This window comes from Cinclus cinclus, chromosome Z (assembly GCF_963662255.1).
Source record: "Cinclus cinclus chromosome Z, bCinCin1.1, whole genome shotgun sequence".
Classification (NCBI taxonomy): Eukaryota; Metazoa; Chordata; class Aves; order Passeriformes; family Cinclidae; genus Cinclus; species Cinclus cinclus.
In genome coordinates this window covers 75,827,366-75,854,752 of record NC_085084.1, presented here as the reverse complement: position 1 = coordinate 75,854,752, position 27,387 = coordinate 75,827,366, and the positions used below count along the sequence as shown (strand labels likewise).

The window sequence follows — 27,387 nt, the reverse complement described above, 5'->3', positions numbered from 1 at the left end:
CCTCAATCCTGGGAGCATAGGCAAACATGGCCCTGCAATGCATGTTTCTCCTGCTCCTCACACCTCTGCTGGCAGCACAAAATCATGAAAAGCCCTCACCCAGCAGTTATGGAAAACGCGTGGAAAAAGGTAAGCAGGGCTCCCTCCTCTGCCCCCAAGAGAAGGTTTTATTGTCCTCCTTTTGCGGAGCTGCCGTGCAACTTCATGGCATGCAGGATGCAGCAGCTGTGTCAGAGAGGTCTGACGTCCACACCGGGACCCAAGCCCACCAGCTGGGTTGTGGTTAGGCGGAGTTCTGTTTGGGGATGGAGGAGAGCAGAGCTTGGGGGCTGGGAAAGCCTCTGCAGAGCCTGTAGTGCTCCTCCATGGAGCTGGAAATACAAGGTGTGCATCTGTCCTTGCACACTGTCAGGGTGCCATGTCCTCACCACAGAGGAGATGGGTTCTGGTGCCCAACAAAGACCAGGGGAGCCATGAGCTGAGCCCCTGGCTGCCCAGGAGAGCCTGGGGGACAGGAATTACAATAGTCTGGGATTGCTCTTTAATGGACTACCTTGGTGCTGGAAGGATCAGGGCACCCCCAAGGTTCTGCTGGGCTCTTCCTACACTGGCTGCACACTTTGATGCCAGCAAAGTCAGTGGGAATTTACAGGCTCACGTGTTATCTCTCCTCCCAGGAGGCTGCACTGTTTGGAAATGGAGCTGTGGGTCCAGGAACTGTGACCTTGCATTGTTTTGTATCTGTCTGAATTGGAGTATTTCTCTAAACTAATTTTCTTGGAGCTAGGTGATAAAAATCATTAAACTAGCACCTAATCATGTCATCCCAGTCCATGTGGTGCTGTATCTGGGTGGATGCAGGCTAGGGAAAACAGCTGATCTAGTGGCTGTGAGACAGAGCACAGGGAATGGGATCAGAAAGCGTAATTGCTGATGTGAAGTGACATCAGGGTCTGTACTATGTGACAAGTGTCCCAGGAGCCTGTTTCCAGGGAAAATGTGCGCATGTGGTAGAAGAGAGTGCAAGCACAGCACACTGTCACACGAAAAACAAGGGCTGACACTGCAACAGAGGATATTCTCCTGCCCAAAGTGTCTTCCCATTGCCCAGATCCCTGCTGAAGCTGTTCTCCTAGGCCAGCATGTGCAACCGTGTCCAAGCATTGTGTGGCTTTCCTGTTTGTTTCCAAGGTGCACACTCAGACCAGGATCTGTCTGTGTTGAGTACAGTGGGATGCAACAGGGACCTGTAGGCTGTAGACTCCTGTCACACTCTGCAGGTCTCAGTCACCCAGCCATCCCCAGAGGAGTCTGGGGCGGCCTGTGGCAGTGATGATATTGCTGAGTTTGCACCTTGGTGCTTGTGAAAACAGGAACCAAGACAAAAACATGTGGTGGCCACACCCAGCAGTGTGAGTAGCCCTGCCTGCAGCCTCAGCATGTGGGCTCATCCCATCCTGGCACTGAGGTCTGCTGAGGTCCAAGCTGATGGATCAGGGTCCTTCTCTTGCAGAGCGACAGGGCAAGGAAGATGGCCTGAGTGAGGCAGGAGGGTCTCTCCATCCCTCCTAGAGTGGAATTGCTGACAGTGGCAGTGGGGCAGGGTAAAGCTACTGGATAGAGAGAGGGAACAACAGGGAGGGATCCCTGAGCATATTCCCTGGCAGATACAGGGTATAACCTGTTGTTCATAGTGCCACAGAGAACAGTGCAGGAAACAGCACAGCCACAGGCACAGGATGTGGCTGACACTGTGGTTGGCGCTGTTGTTCTGCTCACCCCATCATGGGGACATTGCAAAGCAGGGTGCTTTGTGTCCTTGTCCTATTGTCATCTCATTGTCTTGCTGTGCTGCTCTCACGGGGCATTTTTCCTCCCTGAAATGTCACACCTGTAGAAAATTCTCCTCCCCTTAAAGTCCCAGTGCAGGTGGGGACAGGTGGAGAAGTTTCTAGGGCATGTTTTCTGGAAGGGGCTGGGATCCAAGCTGCCCCTGACCCCTTTTTCACCAGCCTTGCTTGACACTATGTAGTGATCTAGTGGCAGCTGAAAAGAAGCTCTAAGGAGAATAACAGCTGCAATAAATAGCTGTGGGGGTGGGAGGGTGGTAGCTAAAACTAAGCCATAGCCAATCTGAAAGGTTTTGTGCCAGCTAGATTCCAAACAGTGCCTGCATAGAGTAGATCCTGTGGGGAACAGGAGTGCTAAGAGGTACTGCAGAGGAGCGCGTGGGGCTTGGCAGCCTAGGGATGGTGAACTGTGTGTTCCACCATGCTTCCACTTCCCATCACCAGAGCACAGAATCAGGAAATAGAGATTTTGCCTCCTGTTCTTAGACACCTGTCAGACGTTCTTTAGCATCTGGTGGAACAGTACAAGTCAAAGTGCCACCATTTCCCAGCTCTTCTCACAATGCCTTGTCAGCGACTTGCTTTGCCACCCCTTCCCCTGCCATGATTCCCAAGCAGAGCATCCCCAAGGTTCTCTCTGCTCCATCACTCTTAAAGACCCGTTCAGCAGCTTTGGTTGCTAGTGAGGAGTACAGAGATGCTCTAAGACCCCTGTTTGTGTTCTCAGTGCCTTGCAATAGAACTCTCCACCGGTGGAAAGAGTGATTGCTTTTCTTAGCTCCTCTCAGCAAACGCAGCAAGACTGCAGTGCATTTTGCTGTCACCTCTCTCAGCTGCTGAGCTGCCCTGTCAACAGGCTTGAACTTTGCCTGCTGCTTCTTAGATTTCACCTTGTCCTTTATTCTTTGTGCGTGAGATAACACAGTGTAAGAAAGGACACCTTTCACTGCTAAGCAAAGGGCTGAACCCAAGAGCCTGACCTGAATTATCATCAGAGCTGTTTCTCCTTTCTCCTGCCCCTGCCCTTCTGGCCCATGCTGGGGCTTTTTGTTTAGCCTGCCAAGCTCAGAACTCCTTGCAGCAGGGACAGGCAGTCCAGATACTTCTGAAAAAGGCTTTCTATATTCGTGGGTATTAAACTGTATCAGCGAGGAGGGTATTAATTTAATAGCATCAACTAGGAAACAACCAAAACACTAAATATCTGCCTTTAGGAGGCAAATAGACCAACCTTTTGTTACCACTCCTGCCTTAGGCATTCGGTATTTCCCATTTCACAGTGAGCACACATTGTGCATTACAAAAGGTGCCAATTTGGTCACATCTACACCGTATTTTCCCTGCTGAAACTTCACTTGACTCAACCTCCTTCCTCCAGCTGGGACGGAGAGCCTGTGGGCAGCTCTCTGCATACCACTGTGCAGGGTAAAAAACAGTGTCTGAGAACTGCTCCATTACTCTCCCAGCTGCTGTTAATCCCTACAAGGTTGGAAGCTGAGTGTTTCTTTCCCCCTTCTGTCTGAGCACTCTCCTTTCTCCATCAGTGTGCTGTCCCCACAGATACTTCCAGCTGCTTTGCACAAGTGGGGAGCTCCATCTCTCCAGTGGAGGTCCCTTGGCAGCTTGCCGTGGACACCCCCAAAGCACACTGAAAGCCACCCTGGGTTAGAGCACAGACTCCTTTGCTCCAAGGCGCCCTTTTCCCACGGCAATTTTTATGGAATGATTTGGGAAGGAGTGTAAGGAGGGTGAGCACAGAGGGGTCCCCCCCAGCCTGTGCATCTTGACTGCGCCCAGCAGCCATGAATTAGTTTCTCCCAATGAGCCTCAAGTGCTAATCACACGCCTGACAGGCTTGGACTTATTTGAGCTGCGAGGCCGAGTTGGATTGTAGTCAGCAATGTTCTTGAGAGGAAAACAGGCATGGACTGAAAGCATCTTCTCTTCCCCATTCTGCAGAGAAGCAGAGCTTTCTAGGATTTGCCCTCAAACAGCCATCAGAAATGTCACCAGGAGGGGCTCTGAGCAGCTGTGGATGCCTGGCTGCAGATGGTGTCAGTGCTGTGACAGGGGGTTCAGCTCCTCTGCAGCTGCAGAAATGTGGGCAGGAGGCAAGCCCTGGAAGGGCTGTGATGTTTGGGCTCTGTGTGCAGGAGGTAAACAGGCTCTGGCAGTCCCTCTTGCTGCCCTGCTGGTGTACAGTGCCCCTCTGCAAGGCAAACAAGATTTTCTGTCGTACCCATCACTCTGACAGACACTGTTAACCCCTGGGATAATTTCTGATGCTGGTGCAGTCCCCTGTAGTGATACTCCCCAGTCACTGGATTCTTAGAGCATGGAATGAGATGTGGGCTCTGCCTGCCTTCCCTGATCCCTCCCACCCAGCCCCTGTGCTCTGCTCAGCATGGTCCATGTCCAGCTTGGATCTGGGTGCTCTGTCAGCCTCTGTCTGCCCCTGAGCACAACAGGGGCACATCTGCCAGGTCAAACAGCACAGGGAAGCCTGTTAGGAATTTGGAAAACGGGACCAAATGATCACCTCCATTCCCAGACTCAGAGAGATGCTGTAAGACCCATGTTTATGTTCTCAGTGGCTTGCAGTGCAACTCTCCAATGCAACTGGAAAAACAGTGGTTTTCTCTGTGGAAACAGCGGTTGCTTTCCTTAGCTCCTCTCAGCAAGCACATGGCGTCAAACACAGCTCAGAGAGCTTGGGAAGGAAAGGATGAGTTGCAGAGGACAGGAAGACCCCTGGTGCTTGCAAGGCACCGTGTGGGCAGAGAAGCAAGGAGGGAGCAAGAGGATTTGCCTGCAGGAGTGCTCTGCCGTGCAGTTTTGTGTCCGAAGGGCAGATGTGGCCACTGACACTCTGCTGGTGCACGTGTGGTCTTTGCAGAAGCACATTTCACATGTCTACCCCTGCCTGAGGCTGCGCTGGAATCCACACTGCATCCCAGCAGCATCTCACCATTGCAGCTCAGCAGACACTGACAGGAACATGTAGGAAACCCTGGATCAAGTCTGAACATCTGCGGAGGCCTTTACACCTGAAAGAGAGACAACAGAGAAGAGGCTGATGTTCCTGGCAAAGGATATGTCTGACAAGTGCCCAGGCCTAAGAGAAATGATTCTCTGGAGTCCTGGTGGACGTGGACAACCTAGTCAGAAAAGTGTTGATGTAAAGCCACCACAGTTCATGCAATCCCTTCACACCCATTTCCAGCCCAGCAGTCTTACACAGCACCCGTTTTCTTGTGCCCATAACCAAGGAAAAGTAACCTGAGTTGCAGGTGGCAAAACCAGCGACTGTTGGAATGAAGATCATCCTGTTGTAGGAAAAGACCAGGTCTGAGACCCTCTGAGGAACATGAAGGTGCATTAATGCAGGGAACCTGATGAGTTGCATGTGTGGGGTCCTGAGGGTGGAGGAAGAGGTGAAGACACTGTCCATTATAGCTGAGAAGTTGCAACAGCCAACTTCCAGTAAAGCTCCCACTGACTGTAAAAGGAAAAGCACAACCCCCTTTTTAAAAAGGGGAAATGAGGGAGACCCAGGGAACTACAGGCCAGTCAGTCTTCCTTTGGTGCCAGGCAAGATCATGGAGCACTTCCTGCTGGAAACTATTCTAAAGCATGGAAATTATTTGTAATGGCTTCACAAAGAACAAATCATATCTGAGTAATCTGTTGGCCTTCTATGGCAGAGTGACAGCATTTGTGGATAAGGGAGGAGTGATTGACATCATCCACCTGGACTTGTGCAAGGCATTTGACACTGTCCTGCATGACATCCTTGTGTCCAAAGTGTGAAGGTGTGGATTTGGTGGATGGACCACTCACTGGGGGAGGAGTTAGCTGGATGGTCACACTCAAAGTGTTGCAGTCAGTATTTTGATGTCCACTGGCACAGGATGCCCAGAGAAGCCGTGGATGTCCCACCCCTGAAAGTGTTCAAGGCCGGACTGGGGATGGCTTTGGACAGCCTGGTGTAGTGCAAAGTGTCCCTGGGCATGACAAGAGGCCTGGAACTAAGTGATCTTCCTTGGGAACCTTCCAGCCCAAGCCATTCTATGCCTTTATGAAGGATTGAATGAGTCCGAAGTGCCTGGAAACAATGATTGATTGAAAATTACAAACTTTGGGCAAAGACTAGCTCTCATCTTTGCTGCACTAAGTCTGCATTGTATTGCACCTCTAAAGCAGCAACCATGAGATGTGGCTTTTTCAAACCCAGGGTTACCCCCAGCCTGTGCAAGGAAGTGTGGTAAGGCTAGAGAGCTTCATTCACAGTTGTTTCAGAGTAAGAGTTTTGCTCTATGAAAGGACTCGGGGAGAGATGGAAGCAAGGCAGAACTCTGTTGTGCAGCTGCAATCACCCTTGCCAGCAGAGCATCCATGTTTGTGGAAAGACGCCGTCCCAGATACCTCTTGAAACCTGCACCTGTGTCAGCAGAGTGCCTGCAAAGGAGAATTTCTCTTTTCCTCCTGGTTTCTTGCCCAGCAGGTTGCCAAGTTTAGTGTTGCCAGTGGCTTTTGAGTATGGTGGGAGCTCTCAGAGCTACCAGGAAATGTGGAGCAGTTACAAAAGGAAAAATAGTGAGGCCTCGTTGCACTGAAGTCAAGAGTGGAGCAGTGTGGGAGAGGGCAGCCGTGCTCGTGAGCACTCAGAGCCCCCTCACCTCCTAAGGCTGCCTCCACTGCAGAGTCTCCATCCCCTCAAACTGCTTCTTGCTTCAGGCCAGGCCCCACACCACTCCTTTCAGGCAACTAGTGTTCACATTTCTGTGGTGGCTCTAGGATCAAAGAATACCCACCAGTGAATAATCTTTGAATGGGCAATGAATAATCCTTGAATGCCCTCAAATGCAAAGGAAAACATGGGAAATGCTTTCATGAGAATCTCCAACCTGCCTGAAATACTCGTTGCTCAATTTGCCAGTCTGGGGATATTTGGTTGCACTTATTTGTCAGGGGTTTCATTCTGTCTGGGGTAGTGCAGCTGTTGTGGTCTGCTACTACAATGAGGTATGCAGAGCAATCCTGGTTTCCTGGGGAGGATGTTGTAGGAAGCAGTGCAAACTCTCTGTGCCTGCCTGACTGCACGCTGGTAACTTTGGACAGAGTTTGGGTAGCTACAGCTGAATTTGTATGGTGGAGGAACACTCACAGAGTGTTACAATTCTAATGTGAAAAGTGGGATCTGAGCAGAGGGTAGAGACTCAAATGAGGGCCATGCAGAGAGCTAGCAGCACTCCTGTCTAGAATCTAATGAAAACGGATATGAAGATTCACTTCAATCAATTGCCCAATCTACACACTGCAGAACACAACCTAAGTGCAGTCCCTGCCAAGCCCCTTCTGCCAGCTCAGGTGAGGGGGTGTCACTCGTCTTGGGGGAGGATGGCAGGGATATGGGATGGGAGGTAGCTGCTCCTAGGAGCCAGCAGATATTTTGCAAGAGGGATGGAGAAGAGGAAATAACAAGTGTAGCATCCAGGCCTAAAGCCAAGTGGTAGCTTGAGTGGGATTTTGCTGCAAACAAGTGCGTGTGGGTGTGAGCAGATCGTGTCCAGCAGAATGACAGGAATGCCAGTGAGTGGTGCCAGCAGAGTCTGGTGCACTCCCACAGCCCCTGTATTTGTGGGAGAGAGCAGCATCCCCCAGGCTGCTGGAACCCTCGGGCTGGGGTGTCTCTGCAGCAGCAGGTGGGCTGGAGGGCCTGTGGAGAACCCTCCTGCACTGCCCCTGAGGCTGTGAGGAGGGATAAAGCATCTGGGGGATGGGGCTCATCCTGGGAGGGGCCCTCTCTGCCACTCCCTCCTCTGAAGAGAGGGGGACTGGCACCCCTCTGGATGGAACACCCTCACCCCTGAGGATGCTGCTGGAGCCCAGTGACCCTCAGGCTCTGCCTCCTGTCCTTTGCACACAGGAAAATGTAAAGTTCCCCCTGACTGGGACCCCAAACTGCAGTTTAACCCAAAGAGGAGCAGCTATGACTTGAATGAAGTGGTGCAGCTCAGCTGTGCTGGGAAGTTCGTGCCATCTGTACCACAGATCCAATGCATTTCCAGAGGGGCCCAGACCCTGTGGAATGAGACTGCCACCTGCAAAGGTAAGCACAGCCCTGCACCACCCTGACCCAGGGTCCTGAGCTGGTGACTGACCCTCTGTGACGTGGCCATGCACATGACAGGGCAGGAATGGGAGACCTGGAGACCTTGGCTTTTCCCCAGTCCTGGCAGTGACAATGCTCTTTTTGTCTGTAGGCACCTGCTGGGGACTGGGCTCCTGGCAGGGGTTCAAAGGCAGGAACAAGGGTCCCTGCACTGGGAGCTACTGTAAACCCTGTGCCTTCCAACAATGCCTGGGAGTATGGCCAAGGTGGTGGGAGGGAATGGAACTCTGTGTGAAGACTGGAGAGGAATTCAGACCCTGCAAGACTGTAGTAGGTGTGGATGGAGCTGCTCTTGGGGTGGTCTGCTGCCACCAATAACTCTGTTCTAGTCTGCAAGAGAGGGATCAGGAGCTGAATGTGGTAACCAGAGGAGATGGGCCCTGTCAAAATCAGAGCAAGAGATATCCCAGCCAATCTCTTCCCATCCTGCTTACATGTGCTCCTTCTCCTCTCCTCTCTGCAGAGACATGCCAGAAGCCCCAGTGGGTCTCACAGCTCTGGTTTAGCCCAAACCAGAATTTTTACAGGGTCAGTGAAGAGGTGACACTGAGCTGCTTTATGAACGATGCTCCTCCCCTTGCTGTGATCAGATGTGCAAATGGGACTTCTTCAAACTGGAAGGAGGCTTGGGAGGTGTTGGAAATTGGGAGAACATGGCACAGGTTGGCACAGAAGCTGATCTGCACCATGGGTAAGTTGGGAACCAGTAGGTCTCCCCTGCTTCATGCACTTCTCACTGTGGAGGGGACGTGGACATCCTGCCATATCTGTGAGACACCTTGGGCACAGCTCAGAGCCAGGTCCCAGATGGAGATGGAGAGCTTTAGAAGGCTTCATTGTGGGACAGGCTTTCTCTGTCCCTGCGTCTCCTCCTATTCTGTTCCTGAGTTGTATGTCACGGGGAAGCTGAATGGGGCAGATCCTGCCCCTCAGTTCACCTCTCTCCCAGGGTCCTGTATCACCTCCTTGCCCAGACACATGCCCTTTTCCTGCCCCTGGGGGCCCTGGGGTTTCCTCATGGTGTTGAATGCTGTCATTAACCATAGTTCAAAATGGAAAAGCCTTGGTCCCTCTCATGCCTGAGCATTCCCTCACTGAGAAGGACTCTCACACTTTCTCCCTGACAGCAAAATGCTCAAAACCGCGATGGGATGCACAACTTCTGTTTTCAGAGAGCAAAACTGAATACCCACAGAATAGAGAACTGACACTGACCTGTCACAGAGGTCTTGAGCCCTCCTTCCGTAAGGTCAAATGCACAAAAGTATTTCAGAGAATGGATTCTGGAAAACCAGCCTATGTGGATGCCTGGTGGGGCAGGAACAGCAGAGGTGCCTGGACACGCATTGAGAGCCATGCCCTGTGTGTGGGTAAGTGAGACTGCAGCAGCTCTCCCCTCTACCTTCACCCTCCTTGGGGCTGTGCTGCCTGTGCAAACTGCTGAAGAGGACAACCCAGCCAGGAGACAAGAGACCAGGTAGAGGCAGCTGGGCAAGCTGAAATCTCCTGCAGTGGTTGCAAGTCTGGGGCTCCTAGCCCAGGCCAGGGGCAGGATCCGAGGCTGCCAGGGGGTGCCTGGAGGTTCCATTATGCTTGCTGTGCCTCCAGGTGCCACCCTGGAACACAGAGCTCTGCTTCTTCCCCTGCTGGCCCATGGATAAGGCACCTGGGGAACATCTCCTGCACCAGCAGGAGCTGGAGCACAGGGGAATGAAAGCAGCTCTGAGGGCGCAGTGCGGCTCAGCCCTTGGCACAGGGACAAGAGGCTATAAGGGAATGACCTGGGAGAAGGGCAATGCCATCCATCAGGGGATTGGGATGCAGAGCTGTCCCAGGCAGAGACAGAGCTGTGCTCACTGGGGACATGGCAGTACATGGCAGTATCAGGACAGAGGGGCAGGGAGAGATAAGATGACAATTTCCCTGCTGTGGACTGTGGGAAGAGGATAGCAGTGTCCACAGAACAAAGTGAGTCATCAGGGAAGGTTCATAGAGGAGTGATCCTTAACACTTTGCAAGCACAAGAAAAGACCCTTCCCACAAGCCTTGCCCTCAGGTCACATCCCAGCAGATGGATGTGTCACCTTCCCTCTCCCTTCACTGGCTGGAGGGGCTGCTGGGCATTTCCTCCCACCACTCACCCATACCCATTTCATCATCTCATCACCTCCCAGCCCATCTAACACCCTCTTTCACCTCTGCCAGAAATGTGCCAAAGGCCCCCATGGGACTCCAGACTCCAACTGGTACCAGACAAGAGGAATTATGCAAAGAATGAAGAAGTGATGCTGAGTTGCCCAGAAGGTTTCCAGCCAAACTTCACTGAAATCAAATGTCAGAGTGGACTCCAGGACTATGATCATGATGTGACACAGTATTCTGTGTACGAGGAATTTTGGCATGGAAGAGACTCTAGAGGTGTCTGGGTCCCCATTCAATCCAGTGTGGAGTGCATTGGTAAGGGAGGGATCGGGAGCAGGACAATCCTTTGCAGGGTGGGATCCTGAGAACATCTCTGAGGGTGGACAGCATGGGAAAGTCAGGGTTTTCCTTGGGCACAGTGCTCTAATTGTGGTGGCTGTGGAAGCAGCTCCTGCTTCCAGACCAGGAGGAAATGTGTCCTTTTGGGCTCTCCCATGGTACCAAAGGGTGACTGCAGCCACACAGCTCAGAGGGTTTGAGGGAGCCAGGATCCCTTTGCTGCTCCCTGTGAGCTGTGATGCAGCCCAGCTGGGGACACACTCTCCTGGCTTCCCTCTGTTCTCCCCAAAATCTCCTGGTGTTTGACGGAATATGAGTGGTTGTGACACTAGAGAAATTCACCCAATGGATCACATTCAGTTTCCTCGACCACCATGAACCCAGAGTTTTCCTGTTCCCCTTAGAGAGAGCTGCAGTGACCAACTTCAGTCCCTGACTTTCCCTCCCACCAGGCTGGGGTGGCAGGGGAACAAAGCTGGTGGTTGTGGTGCTCAGCTGGGTGTCACTGGTGCTCTGCCAGCAGGGCTGTTTGAGAGCAAAGCCTGAGCACAACTGGCTTGTCACCAGCATTTCCCTTTGTGACAAAGGTGCTGTGCACCTCGTCAGATTCCTTGTGTGCCTCTTTGGGAGAAGGAAGATTCTATTATAAGCCCTTTCAGGCCTCACAGAGCTTCTTGCAGAGCCTTAAATAGGCAAGGGCTCCTTCCAGAAGCCAGTATCCACGTCTGTAGGAATCATTGACACAAAGCCTCCCCCTGCAGCATTGGACAAACTGCTGGGACCAGCTACTCAGTCACTGCCTCCTGAGCCTGGAGGATGGTGAATTTGGCGAGGAGGTGATGAGAAGAAGGAGAGGTTGTTTCAGGAGAGAAGGACAGGGCCATTGGCAAAGCAGGAGATGTGAATGGGGCAGGCAGTGCTCACCCCCTGTCCCGCTGCCCAGCGGTGTGGGGCAGGAGGAGAGCAGCCAAGGCACTGAGTGAGTGAGAACAGGGAGCCCAGAGGGGTCACAGGGCCGTGGCACATGCCTGTGGGAGGCATGAGCTATGGCTGCAGGGACATGCGTGCCAGCAGGAATGGTGGTGCCATGGCCCAGCAAGTGCCCCCAGAGCTGGGCTGGGTGACAGGACTGAATGAGAGGTTGGAGGGCATCTGCTGGTGCAGGGGTGATTGTCCTGGGAACATCTCTGCTGTGGGCTTTGGAGAAAGGAAAATGGTGCCCCTGCACACAAGTGTGAATGGTGCAGTCTCATGCATGAGTGATCCTTCACAATTTCCATGCAGAAGGAGAGACCCTTCCCAACAAGGCTTGCCCTCAGGTCACATCCCAGCAGATGGATGTGTCACCTTCCCTCTCCCTTCACTGGCTGGAGGGGCTGCTGGGCATTTCCTCCCACCACTCACCCATACCCATTTCATCATCTCATCACCTCCCAGCCCATCTAACACCCTCTTTCACCTCTGCCAGAAATGTGCCAAAGGCCCCCATGGGACTCCAGACTCCAACTGGTACCAGACAAGAGGAATTATGCAAAGAATGAAGAAGTGATGCTGAGTTGCCCAGAAGGTTTCCAGCCAAACTTCACTGAAATCAAATGTCAGAGTGGACTCCAGTACTATGATCATGATGTGACACAGTATTCTGTGTACGAGGAATTTTGGCATGGAAGAGACTCTAGAGGTGTCTGGGTCCCCATTCAATCCAGTGTGGAGTGCATTGGTAAGGGAGGGATCGGGAGCAGGACAATCCTTTGCAGGGTGGGATCCTGAGAACATCTCTGAGGGTGGACAGCATGGGAAAGTCAGGGTTTTCCTTGGGCACAGTGCTCTGGGTCCTTGTTCGGTCCAGGGTGGAGTGCATCGGTAAGGAAGGGACCAGGAGCCCTCTTGGCTGCCTTGCTCTGCCCTTCCTGAGCGGGGAAAGCAGAGTGTGGGGCACAGGAGGTTTTTGGGTTCCGTGCTGCCCAGGGAAATGGCAGGTGTCAAGTCCAGCCTGCAGGTCATCACTGGGGTGTTCTGAGGGCTTCTGGCAAGCGCATGTGCACAAAGGAGAAAAGCACGGGAGAGGCCTTTGTGGTGCAGTTTGTGGCCAGCACATGGCAACACTGCTCGAGCAGGATCAGAGGGCTTTGCTGCCTGTGTCCTCTCAGACAGGGCAGCTGTGAGTACCAGAGCTTGCTCAGTGTGGTCTGGGCCCCTCCAGGTTCTGTGGCGTGGTGGGTGCAGGCTTAACACCCTCTTCTCACAGCTTATGGCACTCATGTTCCCTCCAATGAGAACAGAGTGGTACCTGATGGACTGTAGAGATTCTGGGACACAAAGACACCTCACTTTTGAATCAATGGGGAAAATTGCTGGAACAGTAGTAATCCACTCATTTGCCCACATTCATTCCTGCCCAGCTCCTCCTGCTCCCCATTAAGAGAGCTGCAGTGACCACCTTCAGTCCCTCACTTTCCCTCCCACTTGGCTGGGTGATGAGCAAAGTGATGTGATGCCTACAGCATCCTTGCATGGCTGGGGTGGGAAGGGAATAAATTGACCTTCTGGCAAACTTTCCTTCACAGGAGTCCTCCAGGTTGACCCTGAGACCTTTGAGATTTCCAGCACCAGCATCCAACTGCACTGGACCTGCAGGTTCCCTGATGCCTGCCAGGGCATGAGGGCCATGTGCCGGCTGGCAGCGCCTTCCTCCCCTCTCTGTGAGGCTGAGGAGGTGAAAGGAGAGCAGATGTTACATGGCCAGGGGGGAACATTCACCTGCTCCCCTTTGCAGCCCTTCACTGAGTACAGTGTCACCATCGACTTGCCCCACAGCAGAGTCATATACAGAAAATATGAAAGGACGAAAGAAACAGGTGTGTGTCTACCTACATGAGATACAAAAGTCTCTTTTGACCTGTCATCTCTGCCAGAGTATCTCTTCTACCTGCAGTGATATGCCAAGAATTGCCTGGGTCCTGTGGATCTCTGGGGAAGGGGCTGGGAGAGCCCTGTGCAGGGCACCTCCCGTTCTCATTGTCCCACTCCACAGCACGCTGTTGTGCTTCCCACTGCTGCAGCACATGCAGCCTTTGCAAGAGTCAAACCCTTTGTAGGGAGTCCCTGTGCAGCCTGTCCCATGGCCAGGAGCTGCCTGCACCCTTCTCTGGCCCTGGGTGTGACCCCACTGTCTGTGCTTCCAGTGCCGGACAAACCGGACAAGCTGTGGCTGGATCCCGACAGGGGCTCTCTCAGGTGGAACTCGCTGCCCTCCTGCAATGGGGAGATCATCGGATACCAGGTACCAAGGGACCAGGGAAGACCCTCAACCCGCACCTGGAGCTCTGTGCATGCCCACTGGGAAGTCTGGGAAAGGGACAGCAGAGTTGAGCCATAGTTCCCAGCCACTAAATATCTGGCTTTGATGAGCACAAGCATTTTCTGTTTCATTCTCTACATTCCTCATGCTGTGGAGATATCCAGAGAGGTGTGAGTACTCCATTCCAGAGCTTATTTCCTGGGTCTGCTCTGCTTTGAGTTTGGCAGGCTTTGGGTTTGGCAGGCTTTTGTTAGTGTGCAACACATGGTGATGTGTCTTCTGGGGTGGCATCTCAGGGTTTCCTGTGCCTCTTGCATACTTGTTTCTGCTTCCTGCCACAGAAAAGCTTGTAGTCTGAGTAATCCTCACAAAGTCCTTCCTGAAAGCCCCTCCTCCAGAGAGTTGCACCGTTCTGTTGAGTTATCCCCAGTGTGTGGCTAGAAGCATCTCCAATGTCTCTGCATTTGGGACACGTTCCACAGCTCTGTAGCGGTGGGAGGGTGTGTGTGAGCTGGAGGAAGTGTTCTTGGAATGCTCCAGGCCCTCTCTGAGGACAGAGGTCTGCACAGTGGGACAGGGACCTTGCAAGCTCTTCCTTAGCCCTTTCCTGGAGAAGCTGTCAGACAAGTTCTGGACAATGATGTGAGCCTCTTCAGCCGGTTACCTGCTCCCAGACACCAGTGCTCATGAAAAGAATCCTTTTTTCCCACTTCCAGTTGTCTTCACTTTTCCATAAGCCCAGAATATAGTTCTGTAAAGGCAGCAAGTGAGAATGGCCAGGAACGTCATGACAAATTCAGATGATGCATGGGCAAATAGGGAGCCTTCATCTGTATTACGTATGGAAAATTTAGTCATTCTCCTTTTGTCTTGGAGAAAGCCTTCAGGGTCCAGCCTTACACAAGAGAAAAAGAGAGGCTTAGATTCCTCCAGTGTAGGATGTTACCACAGAGCCTCTGGTGTTGCAATACACGTGGGGTGCAAAGACCTCGGGCTCAGTGCACATATGAACATTTCTTAATACAAAGAGCCTCCCTGTTCCCTTCTCAGAGGCTCAGCCGTTTTGCTCACGGAGGCTGCAGCTCACACATCCTGAGTGTTGGCACCAAATTCCTCCTCTCCTCTTCTGTGTTTTGATGTCCCCGCATGGAGCTGAGGCTCCTGTCCGTTCCTCTCCGGAGCCTTCCCCAGCCAGGGCAGGCTGGCAGGGACGCTGCCAGCTGCGGGCACCTTCCCAGCGGGCAGCTGCGAGCTGCTGCATTCCAGCCGCGTCTCCTGTCCGCAGCTGAGCATCACGGCCAGGAGCGCAGGCGACAGCAGCGTGCTGGAGACGGAGCGGCTGCGGCTCAATGGCTCCGTCACTGAGCACCGGCTGCCGGAGCACAGCCCTGGCAGCAGCTACACCGTGACGATCCAGGGACTGACGGCTGCCGGAGCCGGCGCTGCGTTGGTCAAGGAGTTCCACAGCAGCAGCAGCAGCAGCAGCAGCAGCAGCTCCGGTAAGCTGGGCTGTGCGGCTGTCCCAGGAGCCTGGGCGCACACGAGCCGTGCTCGGCAGCCCGCCGCGCTGCCCGAGGCCGCCCCTGCTCCTCGGCCAGCCCTGCCCACGCTCACGGCCCGGGTGTTGCCCTGCAGAGCCCCCGCGCCCCCAGGGCATCAGCTGCCGCAGCGTCCGCGACGTCGCCCCATCCCAAGGCACGGCCGTGCTTCCCCTGAGCCCCGTGGCCCGTGGCTCCGAGGCAGCCAGGTGAGCGCAGCCCCGCAGCTCCGCAGCCCCGGGATGGCTCTCCCCAGCCCGGCGCTGGCTGCAGACGCCTCCCTTGCTCTGTCCCGCTGTGCCCGCGTCCCGCTGACTTTCGGCCCCGCAGGGAGCACCAGCTGATCGTGGCCCCGACGCACAACGGCTCGGTGATCGAGAGCATCTGCTCGGGGCAGCCGCAGCTCCTCAATGGCAGCGTCTACGTGGCCGCTGTTCTCAACCTCACCGCCCCCACGGACTTCGTGCTGGGCGACGGGAGCCGCGGGCAGGGCGAGCACAACGCTGCCCTCCGCCCGGGCTGCGACTACACGGCCCTTCTGCGCCTCGTCCGCCTCTCGCCGCAGGTACCATCGGGGGCTCCTGCTCTCGGGGGATGCTGCCGGCCGGGGCTGGGCCCCTCGCTGGCCCTGGGCCGCCTGTGAGGGCACGCTGCTCTGCCGTGCCTTGGCAGGATGCTGTCCCCGCGCTCCCGGGCCACAGCCGGGTCACTCGCTGGCCCTGCCTGGGCGCCTTTGCCTCCAGCTGGGCTGGTGCTGCACGAGTGGGCTGAGCTCTCCCTCCTGTCTCCTCCAACAGGCAGACAAGTTCACCTGCGTCTGCTACAGCTTCTCTGTTGGTAAGAGTCTCCTTGCTCGTGCTGCCCAAGCCTCTCTCCGGCATGTTCCCTTTTGCCAGCCTGGCAGCTTCCCTGGAAATGAGTAGATGTAGTGGGGTAATGCTGTAGTTTGGTCTTCACAGAAATTCTCTAGATCTTGAGGTTATCTGTGGTAAATGGGTTTTGGACATCCTTGGTACACTTGGGTAGCTGTGGACTCAGTGGCCACTGGACATTCACACCATCTCTACCATCACCTCATAATTCATCCTAGTCCCAGTAGTCCCCTGATACACATGCAACCCCTTAATGCAGATACATCACCAGATTCTGGCAGTGCCTGGGGCCTTCAGGGACACAGAGTCTACAGTGGAGTGTATCAGACCAAGCAAACACCTGCTTCTTCTCTCTCAGCTTAACCTTTCTCTAATGCAAAGCCTGGGGTGGTAGACAAAGGAGGTTGCTTTCCTTTCCATGTCCCTGTGTGATCTCACAATGCTCAGTTCCGGCTGTGCAGGAGCCTGAGCCTGGGCTGTGTTGCTTGCAGGGCAGGAGCCATCATCTCTGCTGGACAGGAAACTGGTGGTTTTGGCAGTAGCATTGACCGTTGCATTCCTGTCACTGGGGATTGTGCTGTTTCTTGTGGTCTTCAGGTCAGTATGTGCCTCTCCTCTCCTGCTCTCTGTGAGGCTTTCAGCAGCTTGCAGTGGCAGGGCATGTCCAAGTGGAGCCTGAAATGAGGCAGAGTGGTTAGATGGACAACAGTTTTTCCTCTGTCTTACTGTTCTGCTGGTCTGTGCACTTAACTCACTGTTTTGCAGGCTAAAGCACAACAGTTCAAAAGCCTCAGAAAACAGCAGCACTATACCCCTGAGAGGACGTCAAAAAGGTGAAGTATGAGTAAGGGCCCCGTATGCCTTGTTGGGACAGGCTGTTTTTTAAAAGCACAGGCAGGATGATTGCAGGTGCCACAAGTTCCTTGCAGGAACAAGGTGATCAGAGCTGGCTGGTATAGGGAAAGAGACTCCTCCCAGGTGAAGGGACCTGTGTGTGGGGGGACAGTCTAAGGTTTAGAGAAGTCCTGGATGTTGCAATGCCTTCTCTGTCCCAGGTGCAGAGTTCCAGGGCTGGCCAGTTTAGCACCAGTTGGATGCTGAAGTCCTGTCCTTGTGGTCTCTGCAGATGTATGCAAGCCACACACACAGATCCCAGTGGAAGAACTGCTGGAGGCTCTAAAGATGTTTAAGAGGGAAGAAATAGAGGCAGAGCAGACAGATGATGAACCAGCCAACAGGCATGGTGCTGGGCTTCTGGGAGAATATCAGGTCTGGTTTAGCTTTGCTTTCCCATCTGGCTGCACTGCCCTCCCCTCAGCCCTTCCCGGGGTGTGTGATGCACTTAGCCTTGGCCAGCCCCAGAATACATCCCAGTGCTGAGTGGGCTTGTTTTCTTCCTCTGCAGCAATTGTCCTCCACTTTGCTGCACCCCTGCAATGCTGGGAAGGAGCAATGTAATCAAAACAAGAATCGCTACAAGAGCATCATCCCATGTAAGCACAGCTCTCCAGGGATTGGCTCAGGCTCTTGGAGCTGGCTGGGCTAGCACAGAATGCTGGGCTGCTGTAGGTGCCCCTCCAGCACTCCAGAAATACTGAGCTACTCCGGTCATCCTCCATGGCCACTGAAACCCAGAGGGATTTCTGCCCCTACTCTTTTATACCCTGTTGGAGCATCTTTGTTCTGCTCTTCAAATCCTCCTGCAAATTTAATCAAACATCATATTCCTGTTCCTGATGCTAGTCATTGCTGAACATTGTCATGTCCCATCCAGAGGAAGGTGTTTGTGGGAAAGTGGGAGGAGTGACCAATTTCTTTCAAATTTTAAAGCTTCTCTGGGCCCCACATGGTGTGTACATTTGGCTATTTCATTATCTTCCCTAAAACTGCTTTGCACTTCCTGCTGTGCCATGTCACCTCTTGTCTCATCAGCCATTCTTTAATCCTGAACATGTCCTAAGCCCTGAGGTGCTCCCAAGGAGACAACAGACAATCACAGAGTCTAATAAATTACACCTTCCCCCTTAACCAGTCTCTTTGTTACTGCCCTAAAGCATTAGTCCACCTCCCTTCTCTTTCAGATGATCACTGCCGTGTGGTGCTGCAGCCGTCTGATACCGGGAATGGCTACATCAATGCCAGTTATGTGGATGTAGGTAGTGAGGAACTGTCACCCTGGGAAGGCTAGGAAAGGTGCCTGGCTGTGCTGGGTGAGGGCAGTCCTGCCCACATGGGGGCCCTGATGTCTGGCACTTTTTGCCCTTAAGTGGGAAGGTCTTGGCATGTCACTTCCCCTGAATCCTCTCTGAGTTGCCTGGAGTACTCTGGGTTTGTGTGCACCTCTCATCTCTAACAAAAAGGGACCCATGTGAGGGGACAGGAACTGAGATGCAGCCCCTGGGTACCCACTGTCTGTGTGCTGTGGGACACACTGTGCTGAGATTTCTGGGCTTTGGTGCCTAGGGGATGCACCCTTTGTTTCATTCCCTGTTAAACATTTAACTCATGTGATCAGAGCTGTTTTAACCTCTCCCCTGCAGACCTACCGAAGTCCTCGCTTCTTCATTGCAGCTCAAGGTAGGTGCTCCCAAGCTTCATCCTCAGGAGATGCCATTCACTGCCCTGAGCAATCTGGGACATGGGGAACTGAGATAGCAGCTAGGGATCTGTGAATGGGTCACTCCAAGTCCCTGTATCTCTAGGGTCTCTGTCCTGAACAGTTATTACAGCTGCTGCAGGGCATGGAAGGTCTCAGTGGTAGCCTGGCAGCAGCTGGAGCTGGTGTCTGCACTGCCTAGTATGAGGACACGGTCCTACCACTCACAAGCCTGGTTTGTTCCCTTTGGCAGATGACATGACAGGCACAATCCTGCAAATGCCTGGCACGAGTGCACCCAGTGCAATCAGATACAGTCTCCTCCCAGTAGTGCAATGCCTGGATGGGTTTGCCTGCTCTGTGCAGCATCCAACGAGAAGGTCTTGGCTTTTTGTAGAGCTGCAGAAATGCTCTCTGGAAAATAGGCCCCCAGATGTGGGAGCAGCTCACAGTCATCTCAAGGAGCCCCTATGCATGTGGGAGCCCCTAAAGCAGCAGTGAATCCCTGACATGTCCTGGGCTCATCTTCTCTCCCTTCTCCTTGTCCTAATTTCTAACACAGTGATGAAGCTCATGTGGCCAGCACCCCTGTCAGGGCTGATGTCCCCTGGCTGCACCTCTGTGTGTGGGCAGAGGAAAACCTGGGACTCCAAATTGTGCCCGGGAACACAGCCCCATGGCTTGGACACTGGCATAGCGCTCTCCTCTTCCTTTCTTCCTTTCTTTCTTTCTTCCTTTGTCAGGCCCCTTGGCTGGGACAGTGGTGGATTTCTGGCACATGGTCTGGCAGGAGAAGACGTCAGTCATTGTGATGCTGACAGGCTTAGTGGAGCATAACAAGGTAGAGAAAACCTCTCAGCCCACACTCAGCTTGGGCATTGCCAGAGCTCAGACTTGCACACCTGCTGTGCTCCCAGTGCAGCTGGCACTGGGGACAGAGAGCAGCTCTGCACCCCTGCAATGCTCTCCTTGTGAGTTTGCCTGTGCCCAGAGGTCTCACGGCTCTTGACAGATCAAATGTGAGCAGTATTGGCCAGAGCAGGAACAGGTCTACGGCAACATCACTGTGACACTCAACAACACCTGGACCACCACAGGCCTTGTCAAACGCATCTTCTGCCTGCAGAAGGTAAGCCTGGCATGGAGCTGAGGTGGAAATGCAGGATGTGTTTGTGTTCCAGCAGCTGGTGGGAGATGTCAGACATGGACCTGTGGGGCACCCTGCCTAGTCTCCAGCACAAGAAGGTTGGGTGTTAGCATGTTGCTATAAATGGAATCCATGCAAGGGTATCAGTCCCAGGTTTCTGTGCCAGGCAAAAGCAGTCAGTCAGCTCCAGTGATCACCCCAGATGAGTCTGAACTGACATATGAGAATACTGTAGATTTTTGAGGGGTTGGGTGAGGTGATTACAAAGGGTATAAAAGCAGATAAAGGGTATAAAATGGAATCTCTGCACGTGCAGGATGATGAGACAGGTGCCTGCCTGTCACCTTAATCAATCTGCAGAGGGTCCACACTGACGCTCCTTGGTCGCTTATAGTCCTACATCTGAACAGGTAGTTTATGGTTTAAGATAACCTACATAAGGTCATTTCCCAAGAGGTATGCTGCTGTTCAAGTTACACCTCACATAAAGGGCAGAAAGAACTGAAGGAGCTGCAAGGAGGGAAAACAGGCAGAATATAAAGAAATTGCAGGTATGCATATTTCTGTCCTTTCTTGTCTTGCCCAGAGCAATATGTATCTGAAACGTGAAGCTCCAAGAGCACCTGATGGTAAGATGTAGCATTAGCTCATGCCAAGGGAATGTGATGTTTAGGGAAAATCACAATGGGCTGGCAACAGGTGACTACATTCTCACTAGTGTAGTAACAGCCTTAGGATATCTTTTCTGGGCAAGCCAGGGCTTTTTGATGACAATGGAAATACCCTTCTCTGTGATTTTTATCATTTTCCTCTGGGGCACAAGCTGCTTTTCCTGCTTTGTCTTTACTGTTTACAGCATGGTGAAGCAGAGAACAAAATTAATTGTGCTGCCCTGTGATGGATGAATCTGCCCTTTACTGTCTGAGGAGCTAGAGTGGTGCAGTCCTTGTGGTGTGGCTGCTGGAGGGAGCACTCTGTGCTGGTGCCCCTCTGAAGCGGTTTTCCCCTCTGCTCCCACCTTGTTGGCACGCAGCCACTTCACACAAGTTTCCTGGTTGCTTCCATCTCTGGCTTGCCAGCCACATCTCCCTTTTTGCAGGCAGGCTGTGCTCTCCCAAGAGCAGTGGAACAGTTTCACTACCTGCTGTGGCCGGACCACGGGGTGCCCAGAAACCCGTCCCAGCTGCTGTGCTTGGTGGAGGTGGTGAACAAGAGGGTGTTGGAAGCACCTGCTGGACCCGTGCTGGTGCACTGCAGGTGCCAGGCTGGGGGTGCTTGGGTGCTGGGGCATAGCCAGCAGGGGCAGCACTGACCCACCGTTTTCTGTGTCCTCAGTGCCGGGATCGGCCGCACGGGGACCTTCATCGCCCTGGACTTCCTCTTGAAGATGGGGAAGGCTGAGGGCAAGGTGGATGTGTTTCAATGCGTGCAGCAGCTGCGGGAGCAGCGGGTCAGCATGGTGCAGACCAAGGTGAGGAGAGGCATCTGCTCCTTCCACACCTCGGGCTGCAGATCCAATTCCCACCTGTGGGATTTGACACAGGCACGTGGCCAGAACACCCACAAACCCATGGCTGAAGTGCCAAGAGTAAATTTATTTCATTATAAATTCATATAAATGCATTTCATTGCCTCCCTAGCTGGAGGATCCCAGGTGGTAACACGTAAGTGGGAACACCAGCACCGTCAGGCTCAGTCCGTCCTGGGGGACAGTGGGTCTTCTCTTTTCACCCGTTTAACAAAGGCCTGCGCACTTGTAGTTTACCAGCTGGGCTCTCACCTCCTCTGTGTTTTCTATGATCCCTGGCCTTTGATCTCTCCCAGCACAGGGAGCTCAGCCATGTCCATGACAATTGCCTCCAGGTCTCTGTAAACACCTGCCTTCTCCCTACACAGATTCTACTCCCCAAAGCACACAGAGGATAAACAGCAATAGGCTGTTTATACACAATATGTTGCATACACATTGTGTACATCTCACACTGTCGTTTTCCAGACCTTGGTATTCCCAGCTGGAAGGCCACTTGACAGAATCCACCATGCTCCTTCTGAATGAAAAGCCATTCTTCTGCTTTTAACCTTCTGCTCTCAGCACCAGCCTTCCCAGGGCCGTGGCATGCAAAGCCACATTAGCCATGCTGTTCATGATCTAGCCACAGGGACTAGGTTTACCAGGCAATGGAGACTGAAGGATCTTTTTTCAGTGCTGTGTCCAAACCCAGCTGGAATCTGCGTTTCCCTGACACCGTCTGAGGCATCAGCAGCATTTGTATGCATCAGTCACCCTGATACAGAAGGGCTGTCTTGTAGGCAAGGATAATGAATGAGAGTCCACCTGCCCCTGAGGATTTCAGGATGTCTGCCCTCCTGGCACCTCCTGGGAGCAGCAGTGTCCTGGCCTAGGGACTGTGCCCCTGTGATCTGCTTAGTGCTGGGTTCTTCTGGAGAAAACTAGGTTGGGCTGGACCAACCAGCTGCTTGTACGAGGCCAATTAGTCCACAGGTTTTCAGGGCTGCCTTCCCCAGAGCAGGGGCCTGGTCTGAGAGGGAGCATTAAAGCTCAGGAAGATGATCTTGTCTGGGTTTCTGGCATTGTTGGCTGTGTCCCAAAGCAGGGCTGCCTGCAGTGAGAAGTGTCTGGCCTCAGGGATCTGCAGCAGGAAGGTGAAGGATGAACGTGGCTCACTTCTGGCACAGTTGGATGATAGCTGGTGATCTGGAGTCCCAGGGTTCCTCCTGGGCTGGCTCCAGACTGTACAGCTGAGCCGTGTCCTCTTGCAGGAGCAGTACAGCTTCCTGTACGAGGCACTTCTCGAAGGCTTGCTCTGTGGAAACACCGGGGTCCCAGTGGAGAGCATCACCACCCTTGTCCACTCCCTTCGAGAAGAGGAGACCACAGGCCACAACAGAGTCCTAGAGAAGGAGTTCAAGGTACCACCAGGAGAATGGTGCTCTGAGGGCTCATCTGTGATGCCAACCCTCTCCCTGCTCCCCTCCCTAGCGGTGGGATGGAGGTGGGGAATAATTTCTCTGGAGCGGCTCAAGAAGGTGAGGTGCTGACAGGCAGGAGTGACTTGGGTGAATCATCTCTGCAGGCCCTGCAGAGATTTTCTGAGTTGTTCCAGCTCCTGCCGTGCAGAGAAGCAGAGAAACCCAGAAACCAACCCAAGAACCGCAAGCCAGGGATCCTGCCAGGTAATGCTGGCAGGGCTGGGCATCCTCTTGCTCTAAAACCCAGTGCCTGACAGCAGCATGGGGGGAACGATGCTTCCCTGCTGCTTCCCTTCCCAGCACAGGAGCACATGACACGGGTCCTGCTCAAAGTCCAGTCGTTGTTTTCTGGTTAGTAGATTGTAAGTACAGATTAGGCCGATTCCTTCTGAGCCTGTTGGAGGTCCATGAGGTACACCTGGGATAAATATGTCCTTGGTCTAAGGTTTCCCCGTGGAGAAGCTCAGATGAGGCACAGCAGGGAGCAGTGAGGAGGGTGGATCTGCTGTGCTCCCACCCACGGCGTTTTGGACACCCCGCATCAGGGTTCCCTGAGCCGTCACAGCCACGCACGTGCTGGTGCCCGTCCATTCAATCCTCTCCAGCCCGTGCTGCAGGGACGGTCCCGTGCCTCTCTGCAGGGAGAGAACGAGCCACCTTTCCCTCTCTCTGCTCCTTGCCTCCGCAGCGGATTCCTGCCGGCCCATCCTGATGTCCTCGGTGAACGCAGACGGCTCTCCAGCTTACATCAACGCCGTGTTCGCCAGCGTAAGGCTCCGGCCGCCGCCAGCGCGGGAGCTGCCCGGGGCAGCGGGGACCCTCCTGCTGCCCCTGCTCAAGGCCAGGCACAACAAACCGCCCAGGGCCGAGGTGGCCCAGCCCTCGGGCTCCTGCTCAGCGGCTGCTGGCCCTGCTGCCAGGAGATGGCCCCCGCGATCGCGGTCGGCGGAGCCCCGTCCGTGCGGGCAGCGCAGCAGCGGGCGCCGGACACAGCCCGCGGGGAGCTGAGCCCGGCTCTGATGAGCTGAAGGGGCGGCGGGGCGCAAACCTGAGCTGCTCGGAGCAGGCCCGGGGGGGGGGCCCCGTGCCTTCTCCATCTCAGCAGGGCGCTAGGGAGCCGTTCCCGCTGTGCGAAGGGCTCCCGGGCATTGTGAGGCTCTCCCCCCACATGCAGAGCCGTGTGTTTTGCAGACGTACACCGAGGAGGAGAGAATCATCATCACGCAGCTGCCTTTCCCCACCACGCTGGTGGATTTCTGGGCTCTGGTCTGGGATTACACCTGCACATCGGTAGTTGTGCTGAACCAGCTCCAGGAGCTGGACAAGGTTAGCAGCCCCAGCGCAGCTCTCCCCTCTCCTGGTTCCCTGTGGGGCCGAGCAGAGTGATTTCTGCCTTTGTCCCTGCATGCCTCTTACCGTGAGAGCCCTGCTTGCAGCAGGACCCACTGCAAGCTTGTGAGGCTCCACCTGGGAGAGCCCCGAGGTCAGTCCCTGAGCCACAGCTCCACAGCAGTGGGCTGTCCTCGGTCTCACTGCAAGTGAGCATCCCTCAGGTTTTGTTTGCCCCTACCCGGGTGCCCTCACTGATGGAATGTTATTTGCTGGCTGCAGCAGCACTGGCTTGGTGCCCAGCAAGTGCCCGGCAAGGCCGTGTGGACATGGCTTATGGGCAATGAGCTGGCGTGAGCCCACCCATGTGAGGTGCTGAGATCTGCCCTGTGTGCAGGTGGGGGCCATGAGTGATCATGCACCTTTCCCCTCGCCCAGACATACGTGCAGTTCTGGCCCACCCAGGGCGAAGATGACTATGGCCGTTTCCATGTCCAGCTGATCTCAGAGGAGCCTGGGGCTGGCTTCACAACCTGGACACTTGTCCTCAGCAACAGGCAGCAGGTGGGCCCTTTTCCTTTGAGAAGACCCTCTGCAAGAGCTGGGAGTCAACAGGCTTTAATTTGGGGTCAAAGTCACGGCTAGAGATGGCAGAGAGATATGGCGGGGTCCTGGCAGGGCACCGGCCAGAGCAGAGTCTTCTTCCTTGGGGAGAGGCTAATCCCAAGAAAATGAGGCTGCAGGCAGAGGTACAACTCAGAGATACTTTTGTGTGCCTTTCCAAGTGGAGGACAGCAGCTGTGGATAGAGTTTGTGCATCCTGGTGGTTCATGGAAGGGGAACTGTTGCAGACAGCTGCACACGGGAGTGGTCTGAGCTGCAGCAGGTGCCCAGCTCTTCTCTTAGGCCCTTATGTCCATTTGCTGGTCTCAGAGCACTTGGTGGAGAAGGGCGAAGTCTGGAGTGGCGTGTCCCATTGTGGAGCTGTTCCCTTGATCCAGTGTGCATGGCTGAGCCAGAACTGGCATGCCCTGTCCCTCCCCTTCCCTCTCTGAAGCAAACTGGTCTGTGCTCTGGCCAGACCACTTTCTTTCTTTCTTCCCCACTAGCCCAAGAAATCTGCAGTGGAGATCCAGTTACATCAACTGACAGACTGGCCCGTGCAGCAGCATCTTCCCCCACACCCTGACACCATCATCAGCTTGCTAGGGAAGGTGGAGACTCACCATCGGCAGAGCCAAGATGGACATATCCTTGTCACCTGCTGGTGAGTCATGTCTCCTGGAGGAGCAGCCATGGCCCAGAGCTGGACACAGCTCAGGCTGTGTCAGGGGAATTGGTCACAGTTCCATCTTGGCTGGATGTATGGATATGAACTGAGCTATGCTGAGGGAGGAAGGTTTCCCTGTGGAGGCTGTTTGGGAGTGGCATCTGTAGCCAAGATCATCCTGAGAGTGTGGGGGTCTAGGGGGACACCTCTGAGGCTCAGCCCTGCCACCTGATCCCAGAGCAAATGAAGGCCCCCTTGCCCTCCTCCACAGGGATGGAGCCAGCCGCAGTGGGATCTTCTGTGCTGCTGGTTTCCTGTGTGAGCAGATCCAAAGCGAGGGCATGGTGGATGTATCCCAGGCTGTGAGGATGCTGAAGAGACGGCGGAGACAGTTCATTAAAGATGTGGTAGGTGCTGTCTTCAAACTCAGCTGAGATGCAAACACCAAAACAAGAGTCGTATCTTGGATTGCCCCAACAGCTGCCCTAGCCCCTCTGTGCTCAGACCATCCTGAGGCCGGGTGCAGATGAGATCTTTGAAAATCCCATTTTCTGCTGCTGGGACATACCCACTCCCTCAGTAGCAGTGGCAGCTCTTCAGGACTGAAGGGGCACCAAAGCATCCGGGTGATGAGTGCTCCCTTTCTGGTCCACCTGCCTGCTCAACACTTTGTACCGTGGAAGTTGGCTCTCCTGCTAAAAACCTGCTGGCTCCAGTGCTGGTGGAATCCAGCCATCCAGCTCCTGGAGCACACGCCTGGATTCCTCAGCAGGGGAAGGTGGGCTCCAGCTGGGAGGAAGAGGGTGTACTGTACTGTACCGTACTGTGTCTGATGTGCTCTGTGTCAGGAAGCTGTTGGAGACCAATGCTGATATGCCACTGCAGGTGTTGATCTACCAGAGTCTCATGTGCATCCTTTTATCCACAGGAACAGTATGGGCTTTGCTATGAACTAGCCCTCAGTTACTTGAATTCATTTGAAACCTATGGGAATTTCAAGTAGGAGCATGACCACAGCCTGTCTCTGGAAGGGATTTCGACTCCCTGGAGAGCCCTTCATCAGTAACAGTGGAAGCAAGAGGAAACAAAGGGATGTGCATGACCCCAAGATGCTTCACTCCCCTGAAAAACCACCCCAAGGGTCCTCTGTGGCTGGAGAACACAGGCTGGACTGTCTCCAAATTGTGGCCAAGTGTTGAAATGGGAACCTGACCCCGTGCCCATTCCATAAGTTCCATTTGTGCAGGAACTCACCTGGAATCACAGCCTGAGAATGGTCACAGACCAGGTCACAGGCACCAGGACTTCACCTATCCTTCATTACCAAGGATGAAGAGAACAGCTGTCCCATCCAGGTTCCCTTGTCCCACCCCAGGTATCCCCAAGGAAAGTGGGGCAGCACCAACACCCATATTGTGTTAGGTCAAACTGCTGTAAGGTCCATGGTGCTCAGGAGCACAGGATATCTGTCCTACTTTGGGAGAAGCATGAAGCCCAAAGTCAACAAGAGCCAGGAGTGGGACAAGCCACAGTCATACAGGGCTAAACAGGTCCTTCAAACCCCACACAATCTCTTCCTTGGGCTGCATCTTCCTGGTGCCGCTCCAAGTGCCGTTGCCCTACCAGCTCCACAGAGGCTCTCTCATCAGCCTGTCTGGCTGCACCATGGCAATGCCAGGTTATAGTGGCTCAGTGTGAATGTCCTGGATGTGCTTCAAGCAGCACCACAGAGACAGGTTCTGCCTCTGCTGCACAAACGCAGGAAACTTCTGAACCAGGAGTGACCCCATGGCTCTCTGTCCTGTGTCTCACCAATAAAGGCCATGGTGGTGGTGTC

The 27,387-nt window shown here is 54.0% G+C and overlaps 1 protein-coding gene across 1 annotated transcript; it reads left to right on the top strand.

Moving 5' to 3' along the window:
• Positions 1-27,387, top strand: LOC134056122 (receptor-type tyrosine-protein phosphatase T-like). Its single transcript, XM_062512671.1, has 29 exons — positions 1-86; positions 7,779-7,962; positions 8,489-8,716; positions 9,153-9,395; positions 11,966-12,226; positions 13,074-13,364; positions 13,692-13,789; positions 15,093-15,285; positions 15,443-15,554; positions 15,676-15,910; positions 16,143-16,182; positions 16,709-16,814; positions 16,983-17,050; positions 17,344-17,486; positions 17,623-17,710; positions 18,299-18,369; positions 18,758-18,794; positions 19,557-19,654; positions 19,826-19,942; positions 21,060-21,217; positions 21,296-21,431; positions 22,742-22,891; positions 23,056-23,155; positions 23,640-23,719; positions 24,143-24,277; positions 24,719-24,844; positions 25,390-25,547; positions 25,822-25,957; positions 26,479-27,387. Exons 1-29 carry the CDS (start codon positions 27-29, stop codon positions 26,551-26,553), a joined length of 3,927 nt encoding a protein of 1,308 aa, XP_062368655.1. The 5' UTR covers positions 1-26; the 3' UTR covers positions 26,554-27,387.